The sequence below is a fragment of the Macrobrachium nipponense genome, chromosome 22, assembly GCF_015104395.2.
Source record: "Macrobrachium nipponense isolate FS-2020 chromosome 22, ASM1510439v2, whole genome shotgun sequence".
Taxonomy (NCBI): domain Eukaryota; kingdom Metazoa; phylum Arthropoda; class Malacostraca; order Decapoda; family Palaemonidae; genus Macrobrachium; species Macrobrachium nipponense.
In genome coordinates, this window is record NC_087213.1 from 3,081,638 (window position 1) to 3,108,188 (window position 26,551).

A 26,551-nucleotide genomic window follows, 5' to 3' on the forward strand; every position below is an offset into this window, starting at 1 on the left:
AATCTGCGCCTGAAGGTTAGCCAACACCCTTGCAGGAGAATTCACAAACTCGTGAACAGGAGACGAGGCTCGATCTCCGCCGGGGCGGGTAACGATACTCCTGAGATCTCTTACGCTTCTTCGCTTCCACCTCAGGCTCTTTCCGAAAAAACTTCAGGGCTGGAAGGGCGGGCGCAGGGAGCGTTCCAGGCTCTCTTCGAAAGCGCGAGGCTTCCGAAGAGCTCCATCCTCTTTTAGGAGAAGGCGAAGGCGACGACGAGAAGCACTGGCGCAAAATTTCTCTCTTGGAGCGATCCAAGGTAGCCTGGGAACGATCAACAGGAGCTACCGAGGGGACGCCTGACCGTTGGGATGCTCCCTAACCTTCCTGCGGCTTTCGACTTTCCTCCTCCACTGGGACTGGGAGTCTGGAAGAGGTCTAGGCCTGGAAGCATTAGGGAGCCGATCAGACGCACCCTCACTGCACTGGGTTCACTGCACAAATCACTATTGGAATCACTCTTACCTTCTAGTTGCTTGATTTTCCTCTCCATACTGCGAATGGTGGCTTTCATTGAGGCCACTTCCGAAGGCGCATCTTCGGCTTCGGTGCAGGGAGCAGGAGCTGAAACTGACAAAGGAGCTACTTCTAAAATAGGATTATCTACATCCAACTCGCTAATACGAGATCTACTACTGCTCCTGGAAGAAGCTTTCCTAACTTTATCCTTTTCAAGCTTCCTCAAGTAGGAAGACAAAGACTTCCATTCATCCTCATTCAGCTTTTCACATTCATTACAAGGGTTATTAAAGGTGCATTCATTCCCTCTACACTTCAAACATACCGTGTGAGGGTCTACCGCAGCTTTCGGTAGCCTCACCTTACACTCAGTCATACAACAAACTCTAAACATAGCAGTTTTCTTAGTATCAACATCAGACATCATGAATCCAAGAAAAATCCAAATGAAAAATCAGAAAAATCAAAGAAAAAATCCAAAGAAAAGTCCAATAACTGTCCACAAATCGCGAATGCCAGGCCAAAAGATCGGGTACTTCACCAAAAGTCCGTAGAAACAATCCAGGGCGAAAACGAGAAAAGAATCCAACTGTCAAGAGGTACCGACAACAGGTGTGGTCGACACCGACGACAGAAAAAATCTGGCAAGAAAGGTATGATGGTTCTTACACCCGCCTCCCAGCGGCGGGTAAGGTAGATCACCTGACCTACCTGTCGCGTTAGCCGCGAGTTTTGAATTCTGTCGTGACGTCAGAGACGTAAGCTAAGTATATGTCTGACAGGAAAGTTCATGTACAAAAATATGTTTTCAAGGGCAGTTTTGAAATCCAATATGGCGGCTACGTTTTGCATGGAAGGTTCTGATCAGTGACGGCCACCATCTTTCCCCAGCCTTCCCAGCACTCATTTGAACAATGTTAGCGTATATATGTAACGTTTATTGATCTTACTCAAGATTGCAGTTGTAATCAGCACAATAAAACAACATTTTGTTGCCTATATTAGTGAAAGTATGAAACTTGTTATTCCCGGGGTTATGGTTTGAACTGAATTCATTCTTACCTTCTAATCGGCGGTTTTTATCCTTACTGCCATCGCAACTGAAACTCCACAGTGCTTATTTGATTGTTATTATACACATTTTGGTCTCAGTTCACTCCACATTGCACTTTAAACAAGTTGCTGTTCCTGCTTCCTAAGAGCGCGCGCCACAAACACAGTTACGAACAGCAGACGACGAAACTGCAAAGTTTTATTCCCTAAATTGTTTACTTTACTCGTTATTTAGTTTAAATTTACTTTGTTATTTAAACATTTTAATTTAATTCATGTATATTATCCCTTTTTTGCAACCAAATTACCCCGAAAAATTACAGATATTTCTAAAGTAGATACAATCAAATTTTTCTAACGTTTTCGTACATCTGGCTGCCAAAAACCATAGAGGAACGATTACGGATAAGTGCATAGAGGAACGACTACGGAGAAGTGAATTATATACATTTTTTTTTTTTTTGCTTTTTTTGTTTTTGCTAGCACTTTTCATAGATTTCAGTCTATATTAGTATTTTGAATTTCTTTAATAACCGTATGCCAGAAATAAATGTAACCTTTAATGTTTGCATGCTAAGGATGGCAAAATCATCGTTGCCACATTAGTGGAGGCTTCACACATACGCTGTTTCATTATTATAAACAGTTTCCATGAATTCTAGTTGTCATAGTAATGCTATAATGATAAAATTGCTTTAATATTTATGTATATATACTTCCAATACATAGCCTAATTTCACCAATTTCAACGTGTGTGTAGTCTTATACCCAGTTTGGAGGGTCAACACATACCGAATGGCAACAGAGAGAGAGAGAGAGAGAGAGAGAGAGAGAGAGAGAGGAAAGGCGAAGGAACGAAGGAAAGGGGTGGCGGTGGAGGGGGGGGGGAGGGTAGGTGGAGCTTTATACGAGTGTTCGTATCCATTTCTGCATAATGGAGTTTTTGTCTCTTGGTACAAGGACAAGTGTCGTTATTCTTTACGATTAGTGATTCACGATACCCTTCTAAATTACGGCACTGGGTGTAATGCACTATAGCAAAATCTCGTTCTGATACGAGTGTTCGTTACAGAAATAGGTATTGCCCAAAAACGTGCTTGCACTGTCTCTGAAACCCATAGTAGGTATGCTGCTTAGTTGTCAATCAAGTTTTTTGTAATCAAGTATTTTTTACAAGCTAGCTATTGAATAAATTTGTATTTTTTCTCAATCAAAACATATGCCCCTCAATGCTAACTTTCCTCTTTTAACGACTTTCTGGTCATTGCAAATTCGGCCCTATAATTTCTTATGGTGCGAAAACAGAGGCGCATCGACCGAAAACGATTGCGTCACACTACGGCAATAATCCAGCAGTAAAATATCTTCATATATCCAAAAAGTAAATAATGAAGATATATATGCGCATTACGATTATACCAATTACATGAAGAGCTGATAATCTGCATGAATAACTGGTAAACTGTTCTGCAAGAAAGTTGAGTAAAGCAATTATTTACAATAGGTACGAAAGTCAAGATGTCGTGACGTCATAATACAGGACTTAAAAGAACGTTCTAATTCCAAAAAATAATTACTTAAATTTGAGTCAGAATAGAGTTACTTTTTCAATAACGAATATTTTCAAATTAATCATCATAAATATGTAAAATATTGATGTTTTACTATTTATTTAAAAAATTATCGAAGTGCACTCTTCGTCGTCGTCTTCTACAAAACAGTTGTTTACTCGGTGAGGAAAAGTTTTCCGTTTGTTGTGATAAAAGTGCCCCAGCGTCTGTGGGCACAAGTGGTTTGCAGATTTATCACAGGAAATGGTTAGTTTATTGACACAAGCGACTCCGTAAACATCAAGATGGCGTCAATCTTCTAAATACCTCGAGTTGTAAGTAAAAATGTTGAACGCGTTTTGGTGAGATTTGCACTACGTTTGAGACCGTTTTCAGTACCCTCTGTTTAAATCTTAAAATTTGGCCTTAATTTCTAACTTTGGAGAAAATACTTACTTCGAAAGGAGAGTAGAGGTCTTTAGCTCCGTTTCTCACCAACAACAAGTCGCGACTGATGCCCATCTCCGGTGTCAGGACGCGTTATAATGTACTTTTTTGGAGGGTGGCAAGCGTTGATTGTAGGTGGCCTGTTTGGCCTGCCGTGGTGTTTTACCCTATATTTTCAAATTAATTATCATGAATACGTAATAAATTTATGTAATTCATAACCTTACACTGATGTTTTAACTATATTTCAAAATTATCCAGCGCACTCTTTTTCTTCTTCCTCCAAAAAAATCGAGAGTTACCTTGGACTCGAGGGCAATCGTCGTTATCGTATATGGGTAAGAGTGGTGTGCAGATTTAGCACAGGAAATGGAAAGTTAATCGACACAAGTGACTCTGCAAACATTGAGATGGTGTCAATCCTCTAAACCTAAGGTGCTTTAAGGAAAAGTTCCGAAAGTGTCACGGAGGCAAGTTTGCACTGCGCATGGTTAGACTTTCATTAACTTCTGCTTAATCTTAAATTATGACGTTATTTTGTACTTGGGGAGAAAACTTATTTCGAGAGGAAAGTAGAGGTCTCGAGATGCTGCTTCCACGACCGATGACTCGCGTCTGGTGTCCATCTCCGGTGTCAGGATGTTATAAAGTACTTGGATTGCTACCCAGTACCATATTGTCTTACAAGCTAGGTAGTAATGGCTACATGCCTAAAATTCTGATATGATTTCAGCACAGACGAATAACAACGAATTAAATGGAGGTATAGGATACGAAATACTAGAATAAGCCTACTGCTGAGGCCTACGCCGGTCACGGAAACAAGTGTCAAGTCATGAAAGAATGAATTGGTAGATCTACAGTACTAATAAATTAAACGCTAGGATAGTAATTGTTTGGTTTAAAATGGGGAAAACTGAGGAATCCCGAATTAAATAATAGTCTCGCACAAAAATTGCGTCGTACATAGACCTCAGCTTTCTTAGGCCTATGCTACCTATGGTAGTCTCCGAAACAGTGACTGAAATTTCAGACAGAATCAAAGTTTTAAAAATTAACAAAAAATCGACATACCAAAAGCTGGAGACGCCGAGTCAGTATTATGCTAAAATCATCTTCAATTATAAAACTGCCTTTTAAACGGAGTGATTCGGCTATTTTCTTCCAAAACGGCGACTGTTCTGTAGCAGTAGGAGTGTCGTTTTCACGAATAGGTCGTATGTGACTGGAATGGATGACTGATGTTAACAATAACACTTGTCATTTACGACACCGTAAATACAGCCTACGGTTACAATAACTTTTACTTTGCCTTATCATGTTGGTAAAAATTAATGAATTAATTATATAACGCAAATATATGTATAATAGCGCGATAAAATGTTAAATGAAGGGGAAAATTAGATTCAGAGAACTTGAATGACTGATGTTGACAATAACACTCTCATGTACGACATCATAAATATAGTTAAGGTTATAATAACTGTTATTTTACCGTGACAAATTAATGAAGTATTAATCGTTAATTATATGACAAGAATTTATGTATAATACAACAATAATTGGCTAATGGAACGAATACAAACAATCTGATATTCAACTGGCTTCTAGATTGCAAAAAATCAAGTGTTGTTAGAACAGAAAAATTCCCGATGACGAATTATTGAAGCGAAACATTTTTACAAAGCTAATACTTTTTGCTCAATACTCTAAACCACGAGAATATTATGTCTTTACGTTTTTGCTTGTGGGTAAATGTGACATTGTAGCTAACGCATTAACTCGCCACAGGCGATAATGGTGTTTAATTACGTAAGACGGTTTCTGTGGGTTCAAAGGTTACCAATTTTTTTTTATTTTATGGTCCTTTAATTGTTATTCTTCCGTAGCATTTTCGGATGGAAGTTTTTGTAAGTCCAGGACGGAGGGCACTGCGTGATAGCCATCCATTTTTCATGTAGTAACAATAAGCAGCAGTTAAAATGCATCTCTCTCTCTCTCTCTCTCTCATTATATATATATATATATATATATATATGGTGTGTGTGTGTGTGTGTGTGTGTGCGTGCGTGAGTGCGCGCGCGCTTCAAGGAGACTGAGGACATGTCCTCGCTAAATTGCTCCTGTCACTTGTACCCTGATCACATATCCTTAACGCTCGCGAGTACTCAGCTGCAACTTCCAAGACCACACGGATTTACACTGTTGTACTGTACAGCCAGTACGGTAGACATCGCTTTTTCAGGGAATAAGCTTTCTTTAATTACAAGAAAGCTAGCAATGGCGGCATTCCACGCTTTTATCAGAGGTTCCCATAGGAGGCAAATTGGAGGTTAACTTTTATTACTTAATAATTGGCATCTCAGTTTCTGTTATCTTTTATTTAGGTACATAAACTGCACTATTATTTTACAGCTAGGGATTTAAGGGATAAAAATTTTAAAAAAGCAAAGGTAACACTAATAAACTTAATTATATTACTCACCCAAAACAGAAATAATTAATGGAATGGAATATAAAATTTCATCCAAAGACCAACCACAATCTAATGAAAATCAAAGCCAGATTACAGTTCAATTGGCAACTCACTCAGATTTAGAATTACAGTCTTATTTTCCATCATAAAAAAATATGCATAGATAAAATGTTAAGGGAACTTTATGCTAATGATTGTTTAAACAAGGAATTAGAATTATCAAAATAATATCATAACACTTCCGGGCAGAGTTCGTAATGGTAGCCATTTAATTTGGGTCAGGTGGTGGAAGCGATTTACACAGGTGTTGAAGAGAGTGAAGGCTGCGGATAATGGGTTGGAGGATGATACTACCTCTGTGAATTATAAGGTCACATAGATCGATCCTTAGTGCAAAATAATTTAGAAGGAATCTGTTAAGACACCCATATTGGATTTGAGATACATAGGAATTTAAAATAAAGAGAGAAAAAAATGAAATATTTGGCTCAGTGATTCTATCCAAAATTATTCAAGGTCCTCATTTTCTAGTGTGATATTCATCGTTCAAATATTATTCAAGGTGTAATTCCTCATTTTCTAGTGATATTCATCGTTCAAGGTACCTTTTCACTACTGAAATACTATTAATAGGAGAATCAAGACAAATACAAAAAGAAGACCTGTTAGATATCCTATATACGTGCCAGCAATTCATTACCGATTTAAATGACCTTTATTTGCTTAAAGATGGTAGGAAAATTAAGCACACACGTAAGAATAAATTTTATTCAAAATAATCACCACGAGTTCTGATCATTATGCATGTGAATAATTGATAACAATATGCTATGGAAGTCCCATTTATAACTGATTCCTAATTACCATTAAGGACAATGTTTTGGGACTGTTCATTGAGCAACAGCAACAGCAATCTGAGAGAGGGTTTTATCTTATGTCTAACTTTTTGTAAGATGTGAGAGCAGTGATATGTTGCTGGGATATCGAAAGAGTAAAATTATCAGAGATATGAAGCTGACTGCATCGGCAAGATGAGATTAGAGTGGCTGCAGTTATCAATTAAATAACATTTAATTTAAACCAGAAGACTTTTCACAATATGCATAAGAACCAGATATATACATTAGTACTAAGAAAGCAATTATAAAGACACAATAAAATAGCAATTCCTTACAAATACTATATGACTTGAACACACTAGAACAGGCTTTCGTAGAATATTGTCATAGCATACAAGAATAAAAAAAATGAGTATACCCAGAAATCTTACATTTTATATATAAAGAAACAAATTAGGGAGTCCTGTATATGGTCTTTCATAATTAATAAACTCATTTTGCAGAACACCGGCGTCAGAATGAATTAATAATAATTACCATAATTAGAATTAGTAAGGACTGTATCTAGATTGGGTATCATACCAATTTCTCAAAACGGGTAAAAACATTTGCAGAAATTAGGGGGTGGCATTTTGCTTCAAAAAACTTTACATAAATCAAAAGTACAAACATACATATGATTAATACCTACATCGCTCACTCTCTCCTACAATTATGCAGAGAGAAATACGTAAATGTAAAGAAAAGATTGACCTCCTTATATATAGTATTATCAAAATGATGCAATTAAAAATGTGGAGGGAATAAAGTATGAATTGTTAACGGTTAAAACATTTTACTAAAATGAAGGGACACAAAAAAAAATGCCTAAATTGTAGGTTATCTTTCTCTTGTACAAAACAAGTGAAGACACTAATTCTCAAATGAACTACAGCACAGACTTCTGCTCTAATAATAATAATAATAATAATAATAATAATAATAATAATAATAATAATAACTAATAATAAAATAATAATAATAATAATAATAATAATAATAAAAAATAGTAATAATAATAATAATTAGCCGGTTTAGGGCGGGTCCCAGCTAGATTGGTCCGTGTAACCCAGAGTATAGTTTATGAAAAGAAAATAGATAAATCAAGCCACAATTGAATACAGTACCACGACCTGAATTGTAAGGAATGCAAATCTGACAAAACAAACAACATCCTTGAAAATGAATATCAAAATAAAGCATCATAAACATTTATGGAGAAAAAATTCTTGGTGTTGGCAGAGAGATTCCAATTCACCAGAGAGCCTTTTGGTAGACTATGTTCTTTGTTTTTCCCTCCGGTGACAAAATAAACAGGCGTTCCGGAGAGCCCACTCTTGAGCACGCCACATAAATCTGCCTGTGAGAAAAGTGAGGTTGCTCCAAGTTGATGCCAGCCACTCTGAGAGGCTGTCCCTGGGCTTTATTGATAGTCACGGCAAAAGCCAACCTGACTGGGAACTGAAGGCGCTTGAAACTGAAAGGAAGATCATTGGGGATGATGAGAATTCACGGGATGAAAACATTCTTGCCAGTTCCACACCCAGTCAGGATCATTGCTTCGATCAAGTTTGAATGCAGGGTTTTGATGATGAGTCACGTTCCGTTGCAGAGTTTTGAACTGTCCAGGTTTCGAAGAAGAATGATTGGGGCTCCGACTTTGAGGTGCAGGACATGAGGAGGACATCCTGGACGGTTCAAAGAGTTCAGAAATTCTGTTGGGTAGTTTACTGCTTTGCTTGGGTCCATGACTGTGTTGATCGAGTTGGACTTCCTGTTGCCTGGCAGCATTCTCTGTACCTGAAGATTGAGCTTGGTGATTGACTCATTCTTGGGGGCCAGGACTACCCTCTCACAAATCCAGTTCAGTTTGTCGTAGTTTTGCAGGATGCTTGGAAACAACGCGTCCATCAGGTCATCAGCAGATTTGACCAGGGTGCAGAAATTGCTTGGAAATTGGATTAGCCCTGTCTCAGGACTGACCGGCACTTTTCCATTCTCCAGGGTTAGCAACTGGTTGGAAAAAAGTCCAATTGAGGAGTCACCAGACAACTGAATGGCAACTGATCAATTCTCTCTCTCTCTCTCTCACTCCAACCTTTTCTGTTTCTTACCCTCTTTCTTCTCCCTATCATGCCTTCTACCCTCCCTCTCATTTCTCTCTGTCACACCCTGCCCAACCCCGACCACCTTTGGTGCCACTGATGTCTTACCCCTCCAGTATTTGATAGTAAGTCATATTTACTACATATACCAAAAATCGAAAGTCAAATTGTTTACTACATAGACCGAAAATTGGGTATGATAAATTTGTAGCATTATTAAGTCTACAGGCTGAACCAGCCCCGTTTTGGGGAAGGTGCCCCGCCTCCGCCGGCGCCTTTGGTGCCCTTTGTTGCTTGAAACCCTATTGTAAACCGGGCTCCCGAACATAGGTCTTGACCTTCCTGGGGTGGAAACCCATCTCCGTCCCGAATCTCAGTCCCGTCAGACCAACGGCCCGGGCGCCCATACCAATCATACATACATACATACACACATTGCCAAGTATATAATAGATAATAATAATAATAATAATGAAAGCCATAAACACGTGAGCAGTATCAGTAATCAGATACAGTGCAGGAATAGTGGAGTGGATGATGGCTGCACTCCAAAGCATAAACCAGAAAACACATGACAATGCACAAAGCACTACACCCAAGAGCAAATACAGGCAGACTATACATAACAAGAAAGGAAGGAGGGAGAGGGCTGCTAAGCTTGGAGAACTGTGTCAACATTGAGAGCAGAGCACTGGGGCAATATCTGAAAACCAGTGAAGACGAGTGGCTAAGGAGTGCATGGGATAAAAGAGGACAAAGACCTAGAACAGAGAAATGGCATAGCAAACCAATGCACAGGCATTACATGAGACAGACAAAAGAACTGGTCAGCAACAAAACAGAGGGGAGAACTCAAGAAGGAAACAGAAAGAATGCTATCAGCAACACAAGATCAGGCTCTAAGAACCAAACATGTCCAAAAAACAATAGATGGAAATAATATCTCACCGATTTACAGGAAGTGCAATATGAAAAATGAGACCACAAACCACATAGCAAGTGAATGTCTGGGACTTGCACAGAACCAGTACAAAATGAGGCATGATTCAGTAGAAAAGCCCTCCACTGGGGCCTGTGCAAGAAACACCAGCGAGCCTGCAGTAATAAGTGGTATGAACACCAACTTGAGGGAGTGATAGAAAACAGTCTGGCAATATATGGTATCAGAACAGATAAGGTGATACATGTAAATAGACCAGACTTAATGCTGATTGACAACATCAAGAAAAATGTATTACTCATTGATGTTGCAGTATCATGGGACACCAGAGTAGATGAGAAAGAAAGAAAAAATTTTAAGTATTAAGACCTGAAAATAGGAATAAGAAGAATACAGGATATGCCAGTGGAAATTGTACCCATAATCATAGGAACACTAGGCACGATCCCAAGATCTCTGAAAAGGAACCTGGAAAAACTAGATGCCAAAGTAGCTCCAGCAAACATAGTGAGTAAAGTGATGGACTCCTAAGGAGGCAGGATGTAACATGGAACCCCACACTATAAACACCACCCAGTCAAATAAGATGATAATAACAATAATAATAATAGTAATCATAATAAATTCTGTCAGGAATTGATAACTGCCTCTCCTTTAATCTCCTAGTGGGGGTGAAAAAGTTGTTAAGTAAAACTGCAATGCTTTAACTAACTTTCTGACATCAACAATTCTAGGTAGTAACCCTTTTTTTTTCACTTCAACAGTTTTTAGGCAATAGAACATTTAGACCCATGACTGCTTACACCAGAGTCCTAGGGACTTTGCAAGCTCCAGTTATATTTTCTGTGATCTTACTCAGCAAAGACTAAACTACTGAGGTATGATCTATCATGCTAACAAGGAGGAACTCATCTTCCCAATTCCACACAGGAAGAGTAACATCCTAGCACTGATAGAAGCCTGTTTTCCTTTAGCCTGGGGGAGACTTAAATTAGCATTCTCTTGTCTTAGAGTCCAGTGCCACTTCAGCGAATGTTTCTCACCGCACAATTGATGATATTGATCTTGATGCTAATCACTGAATGTCTGTCCATATTCAGACCATTTCCTTATATTGCAAAATGAATTCACTTGCCACCAGAAACCAGACTAATATTCTTACATATTCCTCCTTCAAAATGCTTGTCCACTCCCAAAAGTAATAACCTTCTTATTATTATATTCTTTACTATATAATGAATTTACCTTCAACCATTGGTAATTATAGCTCCTAATACTGCATTATCCTCTTAAAAATAATTTACCCTTTGGCAGAGGCAACTCCATTTCTCAATACTGTAGAAACTTCACTAAAAATGGAGTTTATCTTTGTAAAAATGTGAATATAAATAATAAGACTTTTGACCTACAGGTGTTGTTCAGATGTTGATTCAATCAACACTTTACAAAAATGTCAGGCTTGGAATTTATTAAGATTTACATTATAAACTGCTGGCTCTTATTCTTGGAGCTGATTTAGAGTACTAATGATTAATAGAACTAGTGTAAACACAAAATAACCAGTGGAACTGACTATGTCAAATTTATCAATGAAATAACACTTCAGAATTACATCATGTATTGAATGGGAGCCTCAGGAAACACAATAGAGAGGAAAGGGAATGACTGATTTGCATCCCTAACAAAGCAATTGGATCTATGCTAAGCTAATTCAACCTTATATAAGAATACATATTCGTGGGCTTCGATCCAGACCCCCAGACAACTGGTAAACGAGTCCTTTGGAAATTCATTTAATCATTGTGAAAGAGATAAACTTCAAATATGATGCTTGAACACATGCATCAGTATTATTGTAAATACCACTGTACCACTGTTACACTTTCACATAACACTGAAACTAACATGTTATCCTTTCTTTTAATATAATGTACAAAGAGTGGATGAAAAATTGAACACATGAATTTATCTTAATTATAGGACAAAGGCACTAATATATGAAGTGAATGGGATATGGGGTAATGCTCCATGGAGTAACAGGATGTGTTTTCAATAACTCTAGAATAACACGAGCCGAGGAACGGGGGAGAACAAGCCTTGTGATGCTTGTAGTTCAAGTTCAACAATATTAAGAGTAAACTTCTACCAGTAAAACAAAGGCTAAGATGTCGTCTTCAACTTTCTGGAATACTAAATTCACAGGAATCTTCATGATATGACTGAAGTAACATTCATAGCCCATTCAGGGAAGGAATCCAGGTCAAACAAGACTACTCCTAAGGTGTTGATCATTAAAGTGATGATGACTATGCACAAAACATTCATGATAAAGCCCGCTCGCATCTAGAATGGAAAAATGGAAATTTAGCTTCAAACCAATCATGCCATGGTTTACCCTATAGCTTAAAAATTTGTCACAAGAAGAGTATTCTTTATGTATTTTCATATTTCCATTAAAATATAAGCAAGCAATAGGACTTGTGAACTGAGTATAAGAGGATTAAACAAACAATTAAGTCCATCAAGAATGAACTTGAATGATGGTAAATTAACTAAAAAACAATATAAAGGAACTTTGTAACATGAAGAAGACTATAAGCAAGGTCCTCTTGGCCTAAAGGCTAATGAAATCTCATAAAATCTAATAAACAATGACTATTAAGAGGAAACAAATAACTTACCATCTCATGAGTCCTTAGTCCTGCGGCAGTCAGGACAATAGCATTTCCAGGAGTAGCCACAGGCAACATGAAAGCATAGGCACAGCATACAGCTGCTGGAAGCATCAGGTATATTGGATTCACACCGATAGCTAACGACTGGAAGGAGAAACGGAGGAATGCATTATTGACAATACATGAACACCTGACATGATAGTTGTATCACATTAGTTTTAGACAGCATAATACAAAGATATTTCTTTATATTTCATAGATTCAAGCAAGAATGTTATGCAAAAGAAATTTTTTTCCACAAGTACTCCAATAACAGAAAAACAAAGGTTGTACTGCTTACCAAATCTTTTAGCACAGGAGAAGCACTGATGCTGTTGCAGTATTAGATGCTACCTCCGTAAGCATAGCCGTTACAAAACATATGAAAAGGACAATGGCCTCTTTAGGCATAAAACCTAGATACTGCAGCTGGTAGCCAAGCCACGCTGATAAACCTGACACCTTGGCTGCTTCTGCCATGGCAAGACCTCCACCCAACAGGAGGATGATTCCCCAAGGCGTCCTTTCGTGCACCACCTTCCACGTGAGGCAGCCCTCCACCACACCATTGTTACCTTGGGGAAAAATACTAAATAAAATCATGCAATCAAAGGTCAATCATAATATATATTGAAGCAAACAGTAGGTTCACTGATCAGAAATTTTCTTCAATTAATCATAGAGTACTGGAAAGTACAAAATTGTGATTTTGAGGACAAAAGGAAAAACTTATCTGTAAAGATTGACTGAATCTCTTACCCTTCCTAAATGATCTTGGGACACAGAACAGTATGAACACCATCAACATCACAGGAGTTGCATCACGAATATGCCTGTAAGAAGAGGGTCACTTTATAAATGGGTTAGTTATTGGAACATACATGCACATTTTTTTATCCACTTTTCATGATGTCATTGAAATTAGAATTTACGGCTAATCGGGGACTCATCTGGAATGTATACAGTACATATTAATATTACTATGAAGTAATTCTTTATGGTACTGTACTGTGAATATATGCTGCTCAGCTATTTCTAAAAATCCATTATGAAAATATCTGTATGGCAAGTTATAAAAAAAAAACCCTTCCAGCACACAAACAATGAGAAATTACATATAACTCTAAATACTAGTGGAACTGAATAAAAAAAATTAAATGATTCACTGGGGAGAAAAATTTAGGTTAGTTATGCTAGGACTTGGTTGACTGGTGGGCGTTCTAATTAATGCTATATAGTATATAACAGAAATTTAAGATAGGACCATGTACGTAGTACTTTACATAGACACATTGCATCTTTTTATAAAAGTATAAATATCATATTTGAAAAAGCATTGCTTAATTTATACTTTACTTAGTGTCTTCATCACAGAAAAATGTAAAATGTCTTATTTTTAGAATAAAAGTAAAAGAAAATTACCAAAACTGGTAAGTCTGTAATGGGAGCTATATTGCTGCTATAGTGTTTGGTTGGTTACAAAATATCTCAACTCATTACACTTATTGCTGTTTAGGGAATAGTATTCTTGAAATAATTCTAAGAGCTAACTGTTTTCGTATCTTAAGACTATTAGTCATTCTAAAATGCTGGAGTACCTGAAAAGTATTACTACCATTAAGAAATATAATTAGTCAAATCATAAAAATACAACATGAATAAATAAGAAGACTAAGACCTACACATCATTTTCGAAGCTGCTGCTGATGTAATAGGCCCACCCATGCATGAATCCTGGGTCTCTGAAGACCCACAAGAACACAAGAACAGTGAAGCTACAGAAGACCACGATTTCATGCTGGGACACAGGACCAAGACTCCGGTACTGATCCTGGAGGAAGATCTTGATCGATTTTTCTTGATACTCATTGCCATCTTCTATCTCACCCTTCTTTTTGCAGATGCTGCAGGGATACAAGACAATTTCTTCCAGTGATATTTGGTCAAAAGTGAAAGCTTAGATTTTTTACCAACAATGAAATGGAACAGAAATTCAATGAAGTGGGAAGCATAAGAGATGTATAGTGGTTGGAAGACACTTTTGCTTCTGGTCAACTCAATGCTGATCCCCTCCTTTAAGAATTCACAGGTAATTAACTAAGTTACTGGCCTTTTGCCTTTGTTATTTCTCATTACTATAAAATCATAAGCATATCAATTCATATAGCATCATTAAATAGTATAAAATTTCTTCAGTGACTGAGTATTTAGATATTTTGTTTAACTAAGGAGTTTCTGAAGGTATAAAAGTGAGCTATTCTATCAGTTTTGCCAATGCACTGTCTTTAGATTCATCAAAATGATTTTTGGCTATAGGAATCCTATCATTATGCACTCAACTGTGTTTTTACTTTTGAAAACTACTGTAAATATATAAAATAACTGTTGTAAGATGTTTTCTTTACATAATTAATATGTACACTTTCCATTCAGTCTTTCCTTTTTCATTGATAAATAACATGCAAGCATTATATATACAGGGGGTCCTCGAGTTACGACGTTGATCCGTTCTTAAGATGCGTCGTAACACGATTTTCAGCGTCGTAAGTCGGAACATTGAAAAATACCACATGATTTAATGTAAATACTATCAATAACAACGAGAGAACAATTCCTTACCTTTATTAATTTGATTGGCTTGCACACTGGAGAAGAAGCTGCGGTGCTGGAGAGACTGGGGGAGGTTAGTGAAGAGAAAAAGAACCTCCAGAAGTTGCACCAATAACCTTTCCATTTCAATTATTAGACCACTACGCTGCTTAGTTATCACTGTCGCTTTCATAGGAGCAGATCCTTTCACATGTTCAACGATGCGCTCTTTATCTTTGATAATGGTAGCAACGGTCGAACGGCTAAGGCCAAGCGAGCGGCCAATGTTTGTTGGCGTTTCTCCCTTCTCAGATCGCTTTATAATGTCCACTTTAATTTCCATGGTGATGGCCTTTCTTTTCTTCGATGCACTACCATCAGAAGAGTCCGCCTTGCGCTTGGGAGCCATAACAAAGAGCAAAAAGTTACAAAAACGATACAACACGAGGGAGAGAGAGGCAGTGTAAACAACCAAAATGGCGTATGGGCGAGGAATGAGCGTAGCGAAGCGACGCCGTCCTCTCCCCCACAAAGCGTATTCTTCCGCCGTGCGCCCGGAATAGTTCGCGTTTGTTACGTTGCTTACGACGCTAAAACCGGCGTAAGACGGAACGACGCAAAATATTATTTTTATATTTTTATGGGGGCGCGTTCGTAACCACGAAACATCGTAAGTCGAGACCAGCGTAACCCGAGGACTTACTGTATACGTATATTATATATATATATATATATATATATATATATATTATATATATATATATATATATTCTATTATATATAGTGGTCCCCCCGTATTCATGGGGGATGCATACCAGACCACCCCCGTGAATAGTTAGAACCGCGAATGTTTGGAACCCCTATAAAAACGCTAAAAACAGCCTATTTTGTTAGTTATAACTCAAGAAAAACCCACTAAAAATTTTTATACTTAGTTTTTTTAATAAGTTTTATCACAAACAGCGCATTTAATGATGAAATTTATAAAAAAAAAGCCAGGAATTTGTGGATATTTCTCATAGAAAAATACTGCAAATATGCGAATTTTCCATGAATAATGCGGGGAAACGTTCCCAAGAGAAATCCATGAATAATATGTGAGTCTGCGAATCCGGAGAACGCGAGTACGGGGGTCCTGTATGTATGTAGTATACATATATATATATCTATATATATATATATATATATATATATATATATATATCATAATATATAATATAAATAAAGGTTTTTGCCACGAAGGAAAAATGAAAAGCGAGATAGCAAAGCACTTTCGGTCTAGTGCGACCCTTTACTCAGTTGTGCCTGAATAAAGAGTCGCACTAGACCGAAAGTGCTTGGCTATCTCGCTTTTCATTTTTCCTTCATGGCAAAAACCTTTATTTATACATAGCATCATGTTTTATATGCTTCGTGATCAAGTTATTCATATATATATATATATATATATATATATATATATATATATATTATATATATATATATATATATATAATTTTCAAGCAAAAAATTGAAATGCCATTCATGTCCATGTAATCCTAAGTCAGTAGTTAACAATAATTTCATCTCTGCACTAGATAACTGAAAGTTTACCGACACCCTTTGAATTTTTATGGAGAGACAAGCAACATGTGTGCTCACACAGAGACACACACTCATCCTTACCATTGTTTGTAACCTTCAGGCTAATTGTGTGCTTCCTGCTAACATGGAAACTACAAATGTTCCAATGCTAATGGACTTACGTGCATGTCTTGCAAAGAATCTGCAGCCAACACCAACCAAATGTTACACACAAGATCATTCCGGGGACATTGAACATCATCCATGTTGCAAAGTTGAGTCCTGTGCCTTCTCCAAATGTACTGTGGTGAAAGAAAAAATTTATTTTTTGCATATCTGAAGTAAGAACTACAACTACCTCAAAAGGTCGAACGTTTTGCTACAGTTTCAGGATCTCTATTTTATTTACTCCTTCAATTTTCCAAACTTTTTCGATCAAGGAGAAAATGATTGGACATGCAGTGTCTTCTTGAATTTATGAATATAAATATTCTGCTCGGCTTCTGGCGTCTGTGCTGATCTCTTTCCATCATTAATAAAAGCTCCCTAAAGAAATGAATTGCTCTTTTTCATGCCCCTTATATGCTTGTTCTGTTAAAAAATAATAACAATTGTAAATTCGACAAAAAGATGCAGCTCATAAAGGCTTAGGCTTACCTCTGAAGGATGCTCATGACAATCAAGTTAGGACTGCACCCCAGGGGAGAGCCAGTGCCACCTATGTTGGCAGCAAAGGCCACTCCCAGGAAGAACATCTTCCTCAAGGCTTGGGAGTCTTCCTCTGTCGAATGATCTGGCTCATAGCACACACTGACTTTCTTCGATGACATTGGAGCACTCCTGCAAAAGGTGTTCATAGATTAGGACTAAGGTCTCTACGGTGGGGTCATCACATGAGCATGCTTCCTAGTTTTTTTTTCACCAATTGTATATCTCATAGCCAATGTGGGATCACTGAAGTCCCTCTTGGTCATTAAAGTACATCCATGGCTTTAATTTTGCAACAGTTATAACTAAAGGCAGTTTGATACTTGGTGCAAAATTTGGTGGCAAGATGGCAAAAGATGCCACAAAAAAACGTCACCTCAAAAAACGTTACCATTCAGTTATGTTTCATACATTTACCTCAGGATTCAGTTGGACAAATAAAAACATTTAACAGGGAAAATAACATATGTTCCAGTTGTTGTTTTTTTTCTCAGCTAAATTGAGTAGCTACAGTTTGCTTTCAAGGTGCCACAAATTAATGTGATGTCAAATAAGGAAATAATTTTAGAAACAAAATTCTTACAGCTAAAGTAAAACAAATTTGTAGCTCTATAACCTGAATGTCAATAGGCACTGAAAAAAAACACATGTGAGGTGAAAGTGCTTTTGTACCTTAAATGAGTGATTTTGACATTGAATAAATACATTTAAATTTACAAAGAAAAATATGTCAGTTTATGAAAACTAATACTACTATGAAAACTTATATCTTGAATAATAAATATCTATTTGAAAAATTTACTGACATGATAAGAAAACGCACTTCTAGACATTTTATTTTTAAATGTTGTTATTCCTGGGTCACCCTAAACTTGGAAAAATATAAGGCTTGGATTCTAAACCGGATAATCAGTAAGTCTTGTAATCTAATAATGTAACGTCCATGGTGATTAATAAACTACATAAATGCATAAAATGGGAGGGGCATGATGGAGACAGAATATTTTCGTCAATTCTGATTGAGTATAAATCTATTTTTAATTATGTTTATGTAGTAAGAACTATTATCTTATGCAATGCCTCTTTGTTCAGTAAAGCTCCCCCCACCCCGCCCACTCTTAACTGTAATTTTTAATTAGATATGTAAATTTTGTATGGAGACCTCATACTAGGGATGTTAGTATAGGAGTTTAAAACCCTTCTAGGTTTCCTGAAATGTAAGGCAGTCCCCGGTTAACGACGGGGTGAGGGGGGTGGGGGGTTCTGTTCTTGAGATGCTTCATAACCTGGAACATCATAAACAATTGTCAAAATTCCTAAGAAAACATTACATACTATTAATACCTTGGTTATATTGAAAACTATATAAACTGCATTTTTATTGCTTTTCATAAAAAAAACTTCAAATATTGATTATTTTGCCCACAGATATAAAAGCCTAGATGCCGCATCGGCCGGCTGGACATACGTCATCAGGTCCGCCATCTTGGCGCGGTAATCGTAAACAGGTGGTTTCAGACGTGGTTTTTTCTAAAATGCCTCAATATTGTGCTGCATTTGGCTGTAACAACATACGAAATTTACGTAGCCGAGAGCAGGGCATCACATTTCATAAGTAAGTTTCTTGTAGTATGTACACAATCTCATTTTTTTGTCGGGAACAGCAGCAACAGCCCTATCTCTGCAATGTAATTGAATGTTGCAAAAGTAGTTACGGTTAATCCCGGGTTATCTTTCCTGTTCTGATAGAAAACTAGGGTTGTCATACATAATTTTAATCGCCAGAATGTAGTCTGTTCATCTGATAGGGTCTCTGTTTCTTTATATTTGTTGTAGCAGTAATATAAGCAATAATACAGAGTGGTTTTAGAATATTTTCTGCTCAGCTCTATCTGTCTATCATGTTAAAGTTTAAGTTTCACACTTTCAAGGTCAGTGCAACTAAAGTTCTGCTGATCTATGTGATTTTTGTACATGTATTGTTATTAATCTATTTATCTAAATATGTATTGTAGATTTCCAAATGAAAAGGAGCTTCAGAGGAGATGGGTAGTTGCACTGCGGAGAGAAGGGTTCCATGCTAGCAGCCATTCAGTTCTCTTCTCTGTAGCAGTCACTTTACAGAGCAGGACTTTGACCGCACGGGCCAGATTGTCCGCCTCAGGTCAGGGGTGGTGCCCTCAATATTTGACTTCCCAGTGCATCTTCAAGTTGTAAGTTATGGCTTTATGTTTAGCTTACAATAACTAGCAGATCTATATATAGTGGTCATGCGAGCGCTCACAGTTGCTACCGCAGGACGTCACTAGGAGCCGCGTTTTCATTGGCTACGACCGTAGTGACGTCACTCCTGGTATTATCCGCATCTTCATCAATGTTGATCCCTTCCTGGGCTCTCGTGTTATCCTATGGAAAGCTGGGTAGGGGTGGCGGGAGGCTGGGCCTTCCTCACATAGGTGGGTAGCTGGAAAGGTTCTTGTGTCGTATTCAGGATGGGTTTCTGTTCCAAGATGAACAACCCCTCAAGGAAACGTAGGCGTCGCTGATCAGGGGCTCTCCCGATTATTTCCGTGTTCCTGACGATGTCCTCTCGCTCGACGTGCTGTTGGCGGGCGGTGAGGGCGTGGTGTTTGATGGCTCCGTTCTGTACATGGCATGAGATCCTCTGGGACAGTCGTAACGTCGTCATACCGATATAGATTCCAGGACATCCTTGGATAGGCATGTGTACCGGTAGACGACCTTATCCTGCCCCAGGGGGTCTCCTGCAGGAGGGGCAGGGTTATTTCTCATAACCAGGTCTCTTGTCCTACAGTTCTTATAATATATTACCAGTGAGAGCTTCTTCCCTTCCTCCGTAGAGGTGACGTTCTCGTTCACGATCTCTCTAATACACCTCTCCTCTTCCTTACATCCATGGAGGGGGATTCTCCTTATTCTCTTCGTCTACCAAGTACCATTCATTTAAGGTTTTCTTTATCTCCCTGCTAATCAAGTATCACAAACGCTAGTTAACAACGGCTACCCAAACAAAATGATTAGCAGGGATTTGATAATCTTTAATCCTTGTTATAATAAATATACAATGAACGTACAATGAAGCCGCAATGTACAAAAGGATTATTTTAACATGAAGTTTCATAATTAACCAGCCCGAGAGGAGCCGATGTTAGGCTCAGTGGTCTGGATAAACTAATCCTTTATAATAATAATAATAATAATAATAATGAAATAATAATAATTAATAATAATAATAATAATAATAATGATGATGATGATTTAAAAAAATTCATATTGTATGGTTAAAAAATATTTCCAATTCAGGTAATAATGAATATACAATTGAAGTACAATGCAGCTGCATTATAAATATTTTTTAACCATACAGTATCAATTTTTCCAAAGGCTTCATTGTACTTTCATTATATATTCATTGTTACCAGTATACATGCATATTTAGACCAGTAGTGACCCAGTATGCATGTATATTTAGCCCACTACTGGCCCAGTAAGCATGTACAATTATTAGCCCCATATTGACAATGTATGCATGTATATTTAGCCCAGTATTGACCCTGTATGCATACATATATGTTTAGCCCAGTAACGAATCTGTGTACATGCATATTTAGCCCACTACTGGCCCAGTAATCATGTAAATTTTTTTCTTTTTTAAATAAAAGAAGAATTGGAAAACAAATATACTCAGAAGCGCTCCGAAACTGTAAGTGCTTCTGGATATGTTTGTTTTCCGTTCTTTCTTTTCTTAATTATGTTTTTCATTTTTTATTCTTATTTTAGCTCGAAAGGTCGATACTGCTATCACGGGTAAGCCAGTATATAATTGGCCAGCGCTGATCCCATATGCATGTATATCAGGTCTAAACGTAACATGTTAAATGGTGGGCGACTACCCGCATACAAAAATAAATTGCCCACCTATTAAATTAATGTTGCCCAAAAGGTCTGTAGATGACTTAAATATAACTAAAACGCTACCTCTTAAAAGGACAGATTTTGAGAAACTATTTGTTGCTGTAGCTGAAAAAAAATGTTCACTAAAATATGACATAAAAAGTGTTTTATTAAATAACATTTTCATTACGTATGAATATTTATTGATAAATTATACATAAAGCTTTTTATGACATATATTAAGATTAAAAAATTCATTAAAGGATTGAAGGCTACAGAGAGAGACTATAAATGATATTAGGTAAATAGCGTTTTCAAAGAATTCCATATACAAGTTTGAGAGGAGTGGTGACAAAGGGTTGACCATTGCCTTACCAAATATTTGATGATAAAATTCACCATTGAATATAACTTGCAATTACAAATGCACAACCTAGTCAGTGAAATAATGTAACTTACAGGTAGAGGTAATTCACGCTGGTAAGTTCGTTACTAAGACACTCTAAAATAGAATCTATAGGGACTTTAGCAAATAGAGTACATCCATCAAAACTGACGAAACTATCAGTGGGTCAAAAAGTAATTTTATTTAATTTATCAACTGAACCTACAGAATTATATATAAGAGAATCTGAGATCGTTCCAAGTAACGGGGATAAGATCATAGTGATATATTTCGAAAGTTTATATGATACTGAGCCAACAATATTTATAATAGGCCGCATAGGGTTATTTTCTTTGTGCTTTTGACTAATCCGTGCAAATAATGTAGCGAAGGAAATTTGACAGACAATTGGCCTAGTAGGTCTTTTTTATCTTTAAGAATTTTTTTTTCACTGTGCTATTAAAGTTTTTTATGACTTGATCAAGGGGATTTTTTGTTAGTTTTTGTAAGTCATATCATCATCCAGTAGGACTTACATACGAGGTATATAGTCAGTTTCATCTAAAATTACTATACTATCAGCTTTTGTGTTGTGGATTGTATTGTGTTTTTAAAGATCGGTCAAACTTTCAAACTTTTCTCAAAGCGAGCAGAGAAGTTATTTTCATGACTATCATTGGCAGCTCCATAAACAACACCTTTAATTATGTCAATATGATTTTGAGGAAGATCACAATATTTTTCGAATTTACTTAGGAATGACCGAATCATAATAACCGTTTAAGAAGGTATGACCACCGCCCATTCAATGAATTTAGTGCCATGATGTTGAAACACCACATAGCAGCCGCCAAGCAAGAAGAGAAAGAAGAATTCAAAGAATCAGAAAAAACAAGGATCTCTTTCAATCATTCTATCCCAGCTGATTGGAAGGACTCGCTGCGAGGAGAAATTTACGAAAAACTTCGTAGGACTACAGATGCCTTAAAAAAGGAAACTTGACAGAAAACTTAAAAATCTTACTGATGGCAGTGATTGGACTAATAGTGTACGTCATAATTGTGTTGTAAACTTATCAAGTAAACAAGTAAGTGAAAATGTTCTGAGTGCTGTTGGATATGTATGGTTTGTCTTTCTTTATAGCGAATAGACCGTCTGCTTTGATGATGCGTCATCCCTAAGTAAATTCGAAAAATATTGTGATCTCCCTCAAAATCATGTTGACACAATTAAAGGTATTGTTTATGGAGCTGCCAGTGTTAGTCATGAAAGTAACTTCCCTGCTCGCTTTGAAAAAAGTTTGACCGATCTTAAAAAAGACAATACAATCCACAATACAAAAGCTGATAAGTCAAATGGTATAGTAATTCTAGATAAACATGACTATATACCACGTATGCAAGTCCTACTGGATAATGATATGACTTACAAAAAGCTAACAAATATTTTGGTCTTATTATAATTATTATTATACTCAGAAATTATGCAGACAGTCCCAAACGATAAGAGTCATACATACATACATAGACAGATATGTAAGTATATACACACACACACACACACATATATATATATATATATATATATATAATATATTATATATATTATATATATATCATCATCATCATCAGCCGTTGCTAATCCACTGCAGGACAAAGGCCTCAGGCATGTCCTTCCACTCCCGTCTGTTTATGGTCTCTCTATGCCAGTCTATACCCGCAAATTTTCTTAGCTCGTCAATCCCTCGTCTTCTCTTCCTTCCCCTGCTTCGTTTGCAATCTCTAGAGACCCATTCTGTTATTCTTTTCGTCCATCTATTATCTGACATTCTCATTATATTACCTGGCCACGTCCATTTCTTTTTCTTACTTGTTGTTAGAATATCCTCTACTTTAGTTTACTCTCGTATCCATGTTACTCTTTTTTCTTAGTGTTATTCCCATCATTATTCTTTCTATAGCTCTTTGAGTTGTACCTAGCTTATGTTTTAAGGCTTTAGTAAGGCTCCAAGTTTCTGATGCATTAATACTGGTAGGACCACCTGATTGAATACTTTTCCTTTTAGAGAAAGTGGCATTTTGCTTTTCATGATCTCATTTTGTTTACCAAAAGCTCTCCATCCCATACTTAACCTTCTTTTAATTTCGGTCTTATGTCCTTTGGGAAACACTGACTGTCTGTCATAAATACATATATTCATTAACAATCTCTAGAGGTTCGTCCATAACCCTTATTTTGTTATCTCTCTGCATTTTTACTGAACATTATATTAGTTTTACTCATATTCATTTTCAGTCCTACATTTCTTCTAACATCGTCTAACATCTTTTATCATTCCTCTCCCGATTCACTGAGTAGAACTATGTCATCTGCAAATCTTAAATTGGTAAGGTATTCCCCATTAATGTTAATTCCTACATTTTCCCAATCTATATTCTTAAAAACTTCTTCTAGGCACGCTGTGAATAATTTAGGAGAGATGGGGTCTCCCTGCCTAACACCTTTCTCAATCGGAAATTTCTCACTGTCTTTATGTAGTTTTAGGATTGCTGTACTACCCGTAAAGATATCTTCAAGTGTTCCAACATAAGATTCATCAATTCTTTGCTTTTGGAGGGCTTTTATTACTGCTGAAGTCTTGACAGAATCAAAAGCTTTATCTTAGTCTACAAACGCCATACATAGTGGTTTTGCCACACTCAGTTGATTTTTCCTTTAGCTGGTTAATTACATGGATATGGCCAGTTGTTGAATACCCGCTTCTAAAACCTGCCTGCTCTCTTGGCTGATTAAAATCTAGCTGTCTTTCTGTTCGGCCTAATATGATCTTTATAAATATTTTATATATTACTGAGAGTAAACTCATTGAGCAGTAATTCTTCAGGTCTTTTGTGTCTCCCTTTTTGTGAATTAATATAATGATAAAGTTTTTCCAAGCAGTAGGTATAGAGCATTCTTGCAAACATTTTGTGTAAAGTTTAGAGAGTTTTACTATTATGAAATCTCCTCCATCTATTATTAAATCAATCATATATATATATATATATATATATATATATATATATATATATCTATATGTATATATATATATAATAGCAATATTATATGCATATAATAAATGTATAATATATAAATATACCATTACATACAATTTTCCTATGAATTTTTGTCTTGGAATTTGATTGTTTGAGAAACAATCAAATTCCATGACAAAATTCATAGGAAAATTGTATGTATGGTATATTTATATATTATACATTTATGTATATATGCATATATACATTTATTGCTATATTTATATATATATATATATATATTATATATATATATATATATATATATATATATATAACAAGAAATGTATATATGCATATATACATAAATGTATGATATATAAATATACTATTATATACAATTTTCCTATGAATTTTTGTCAAGGAATTTGATAGTTTCTCAAACTCGTTGCTTTCAGACATGACAGCTTATGAGGACGAATACTGACTGTTCATAAATTTTTTCTGTCCTATATCGTTCTTGGATGTATACTCGAGAGAAAGCAAGAGAAAGCAAGTTTATTTCTGGCTCTGTGTTCTTCCTTCCTTTTCTGGATCATGGCTTCCTGTTACAAAAAGAGATGTTCCAAAAAATGCAAACTTGTAAATGATGGAAAAAAATGTAAGGAAAAAACAAAACCACAGGTAAGCAAAATCATTGCAACTGAAAATTAAGAGAAAGGAAGTTTAGTTCTGCCTGAGTTCATCCTTCCCTTTTCAAAAGCATGGTAAAGAGAGGATTCGTACTTGGCAAAATTTTACTCCAAGACAAGAGAAAAAATCTGGAAATGCAAACAAGCATAGAGAAAAAAACAAACCAGTCTCTACCGACTTACTTGATTGATACTTCGGATGTGGGGGACTGGGCGTTTTCGGCCAAGCTGTAATGACTCTGCTTCATCTGGTTGAAAGTCGCCTCCTCCTGCAGAGCCTTCTCTTTGGCAGCCATCTTCTTCCTGATGGGGTCCTCTTTCAGTTCCAGCGTCTGGAAGGTAAATGCAAGAAGTAAGGACAAGGTGAAAAGGAGTTGTTTTTTTCTGTAACTTTGTAAATTTCCTAGCTAGACTCGGCAACTAGTAACCTGATTTTGACTACTTTACTCTGTTTTTTCCATCTGTCCAACCGCCTGTGGTGTTTGCGTATGGTAACACTGTCCCGGGCTTTAGATAGTTATGCTATGTGTAAGTTTTAGGTAAATAAAAGGATATCGGGGTGTATATTTGCAACTGAAAAGTGTTTTAATAATTTACTGTATGCGAATTACACCGTTAATATTCGAAATAGGATATTATTATAATTGTTGAAAATAAGCTGAATGTAACTATCTAAAGCCAGGGACGCAGTGTTACCATACGCAAACACCACTGGCGGGTGGACAGATGGAAAAAAACAGAGTATAGTCTGTTATATGTAGTATTCTACAGTTACCTTTGTCCCAGAGTTAAGCTTTGAGGCTGGAATGTAAAATTTAAGCCAATGGACAACGAAGAGCTGCGACCTTCGATGAGGTCATTCAGCGGTTAAAGGGAAACTGAAGGTAAATAAAGGTTTTAAAAGCATAACAGGAGGAAAACCTCGCAGTTGCACTTTGAAACAATTGTTAGTAAAGTGGAAAGTAAGATGAAAGAGAGAATATGAATGGAGATGCAGTCAAAGGAAAGAAAGAGGCAGCAGCT

At 36.7% G+C, this 26,551-nt stretch overlaps 2 protein-coding genes across 6 annotated transcripts in view; both read right to left on the bottom strand.

Moving 5' to 3' along the window:
• LOC135198445 (TBC1 domain family member 5-like) overlaps nt 1-4,788 on the bottom strand; it is a 212,291-nt gene extending 207,503 nt beyond the window's left edge. For 4 of the 5 annotated variants that reach the window (XM_064225997.1, XM_064225994.1, XM_064225995.1 and 1 more), the window contains exon 1: nt 4,624-4,787. The gene's annotated coding sequence lies outside the window, so the exon portion shown is untranslated. Of the gene's footprint in view, nt 1-4,623 lie in introns of all 5 variants that reach the window. The other variant, XM_064225996.1, reaches the window with a different exon arrangement.
• Nucleotides 4,789-7,911: 3,123 nt separating this feature from the next.
• The window catches only part of LOC135198447 (Na(+)/citrate cotransporter-like), a 43,537-nt gene continuing 24,897 nt past the window's right edge, over nt 7,912-26,551 (bottom strand). Inside the window, 9 exon segments of the mRNA XM_064225999.1 lie at nt 7,912-12,291; nt 12,630-12,767; nt 12,964-12,983; nt 12,986-13,237; nt 13,422-13,495; nt 14,345-14,566; nt 16,997-17,116; nt 17,472-17,654; nt 25,712-25,860. Coding sequence (XP_064082069.1) covers nt 12,157-12,291; nt 12,630-12,767; nt 12,964-12,983; nt 12,986-13,237; nt 13,422-13,495; nt 14,345-14,566; nt 16,997-17,116; nt 17,472-17,654; nt 25,712-25,860 — 1,293 coding nt within the window. The 3' untranslated portion in view covers nt 7,912-12,156.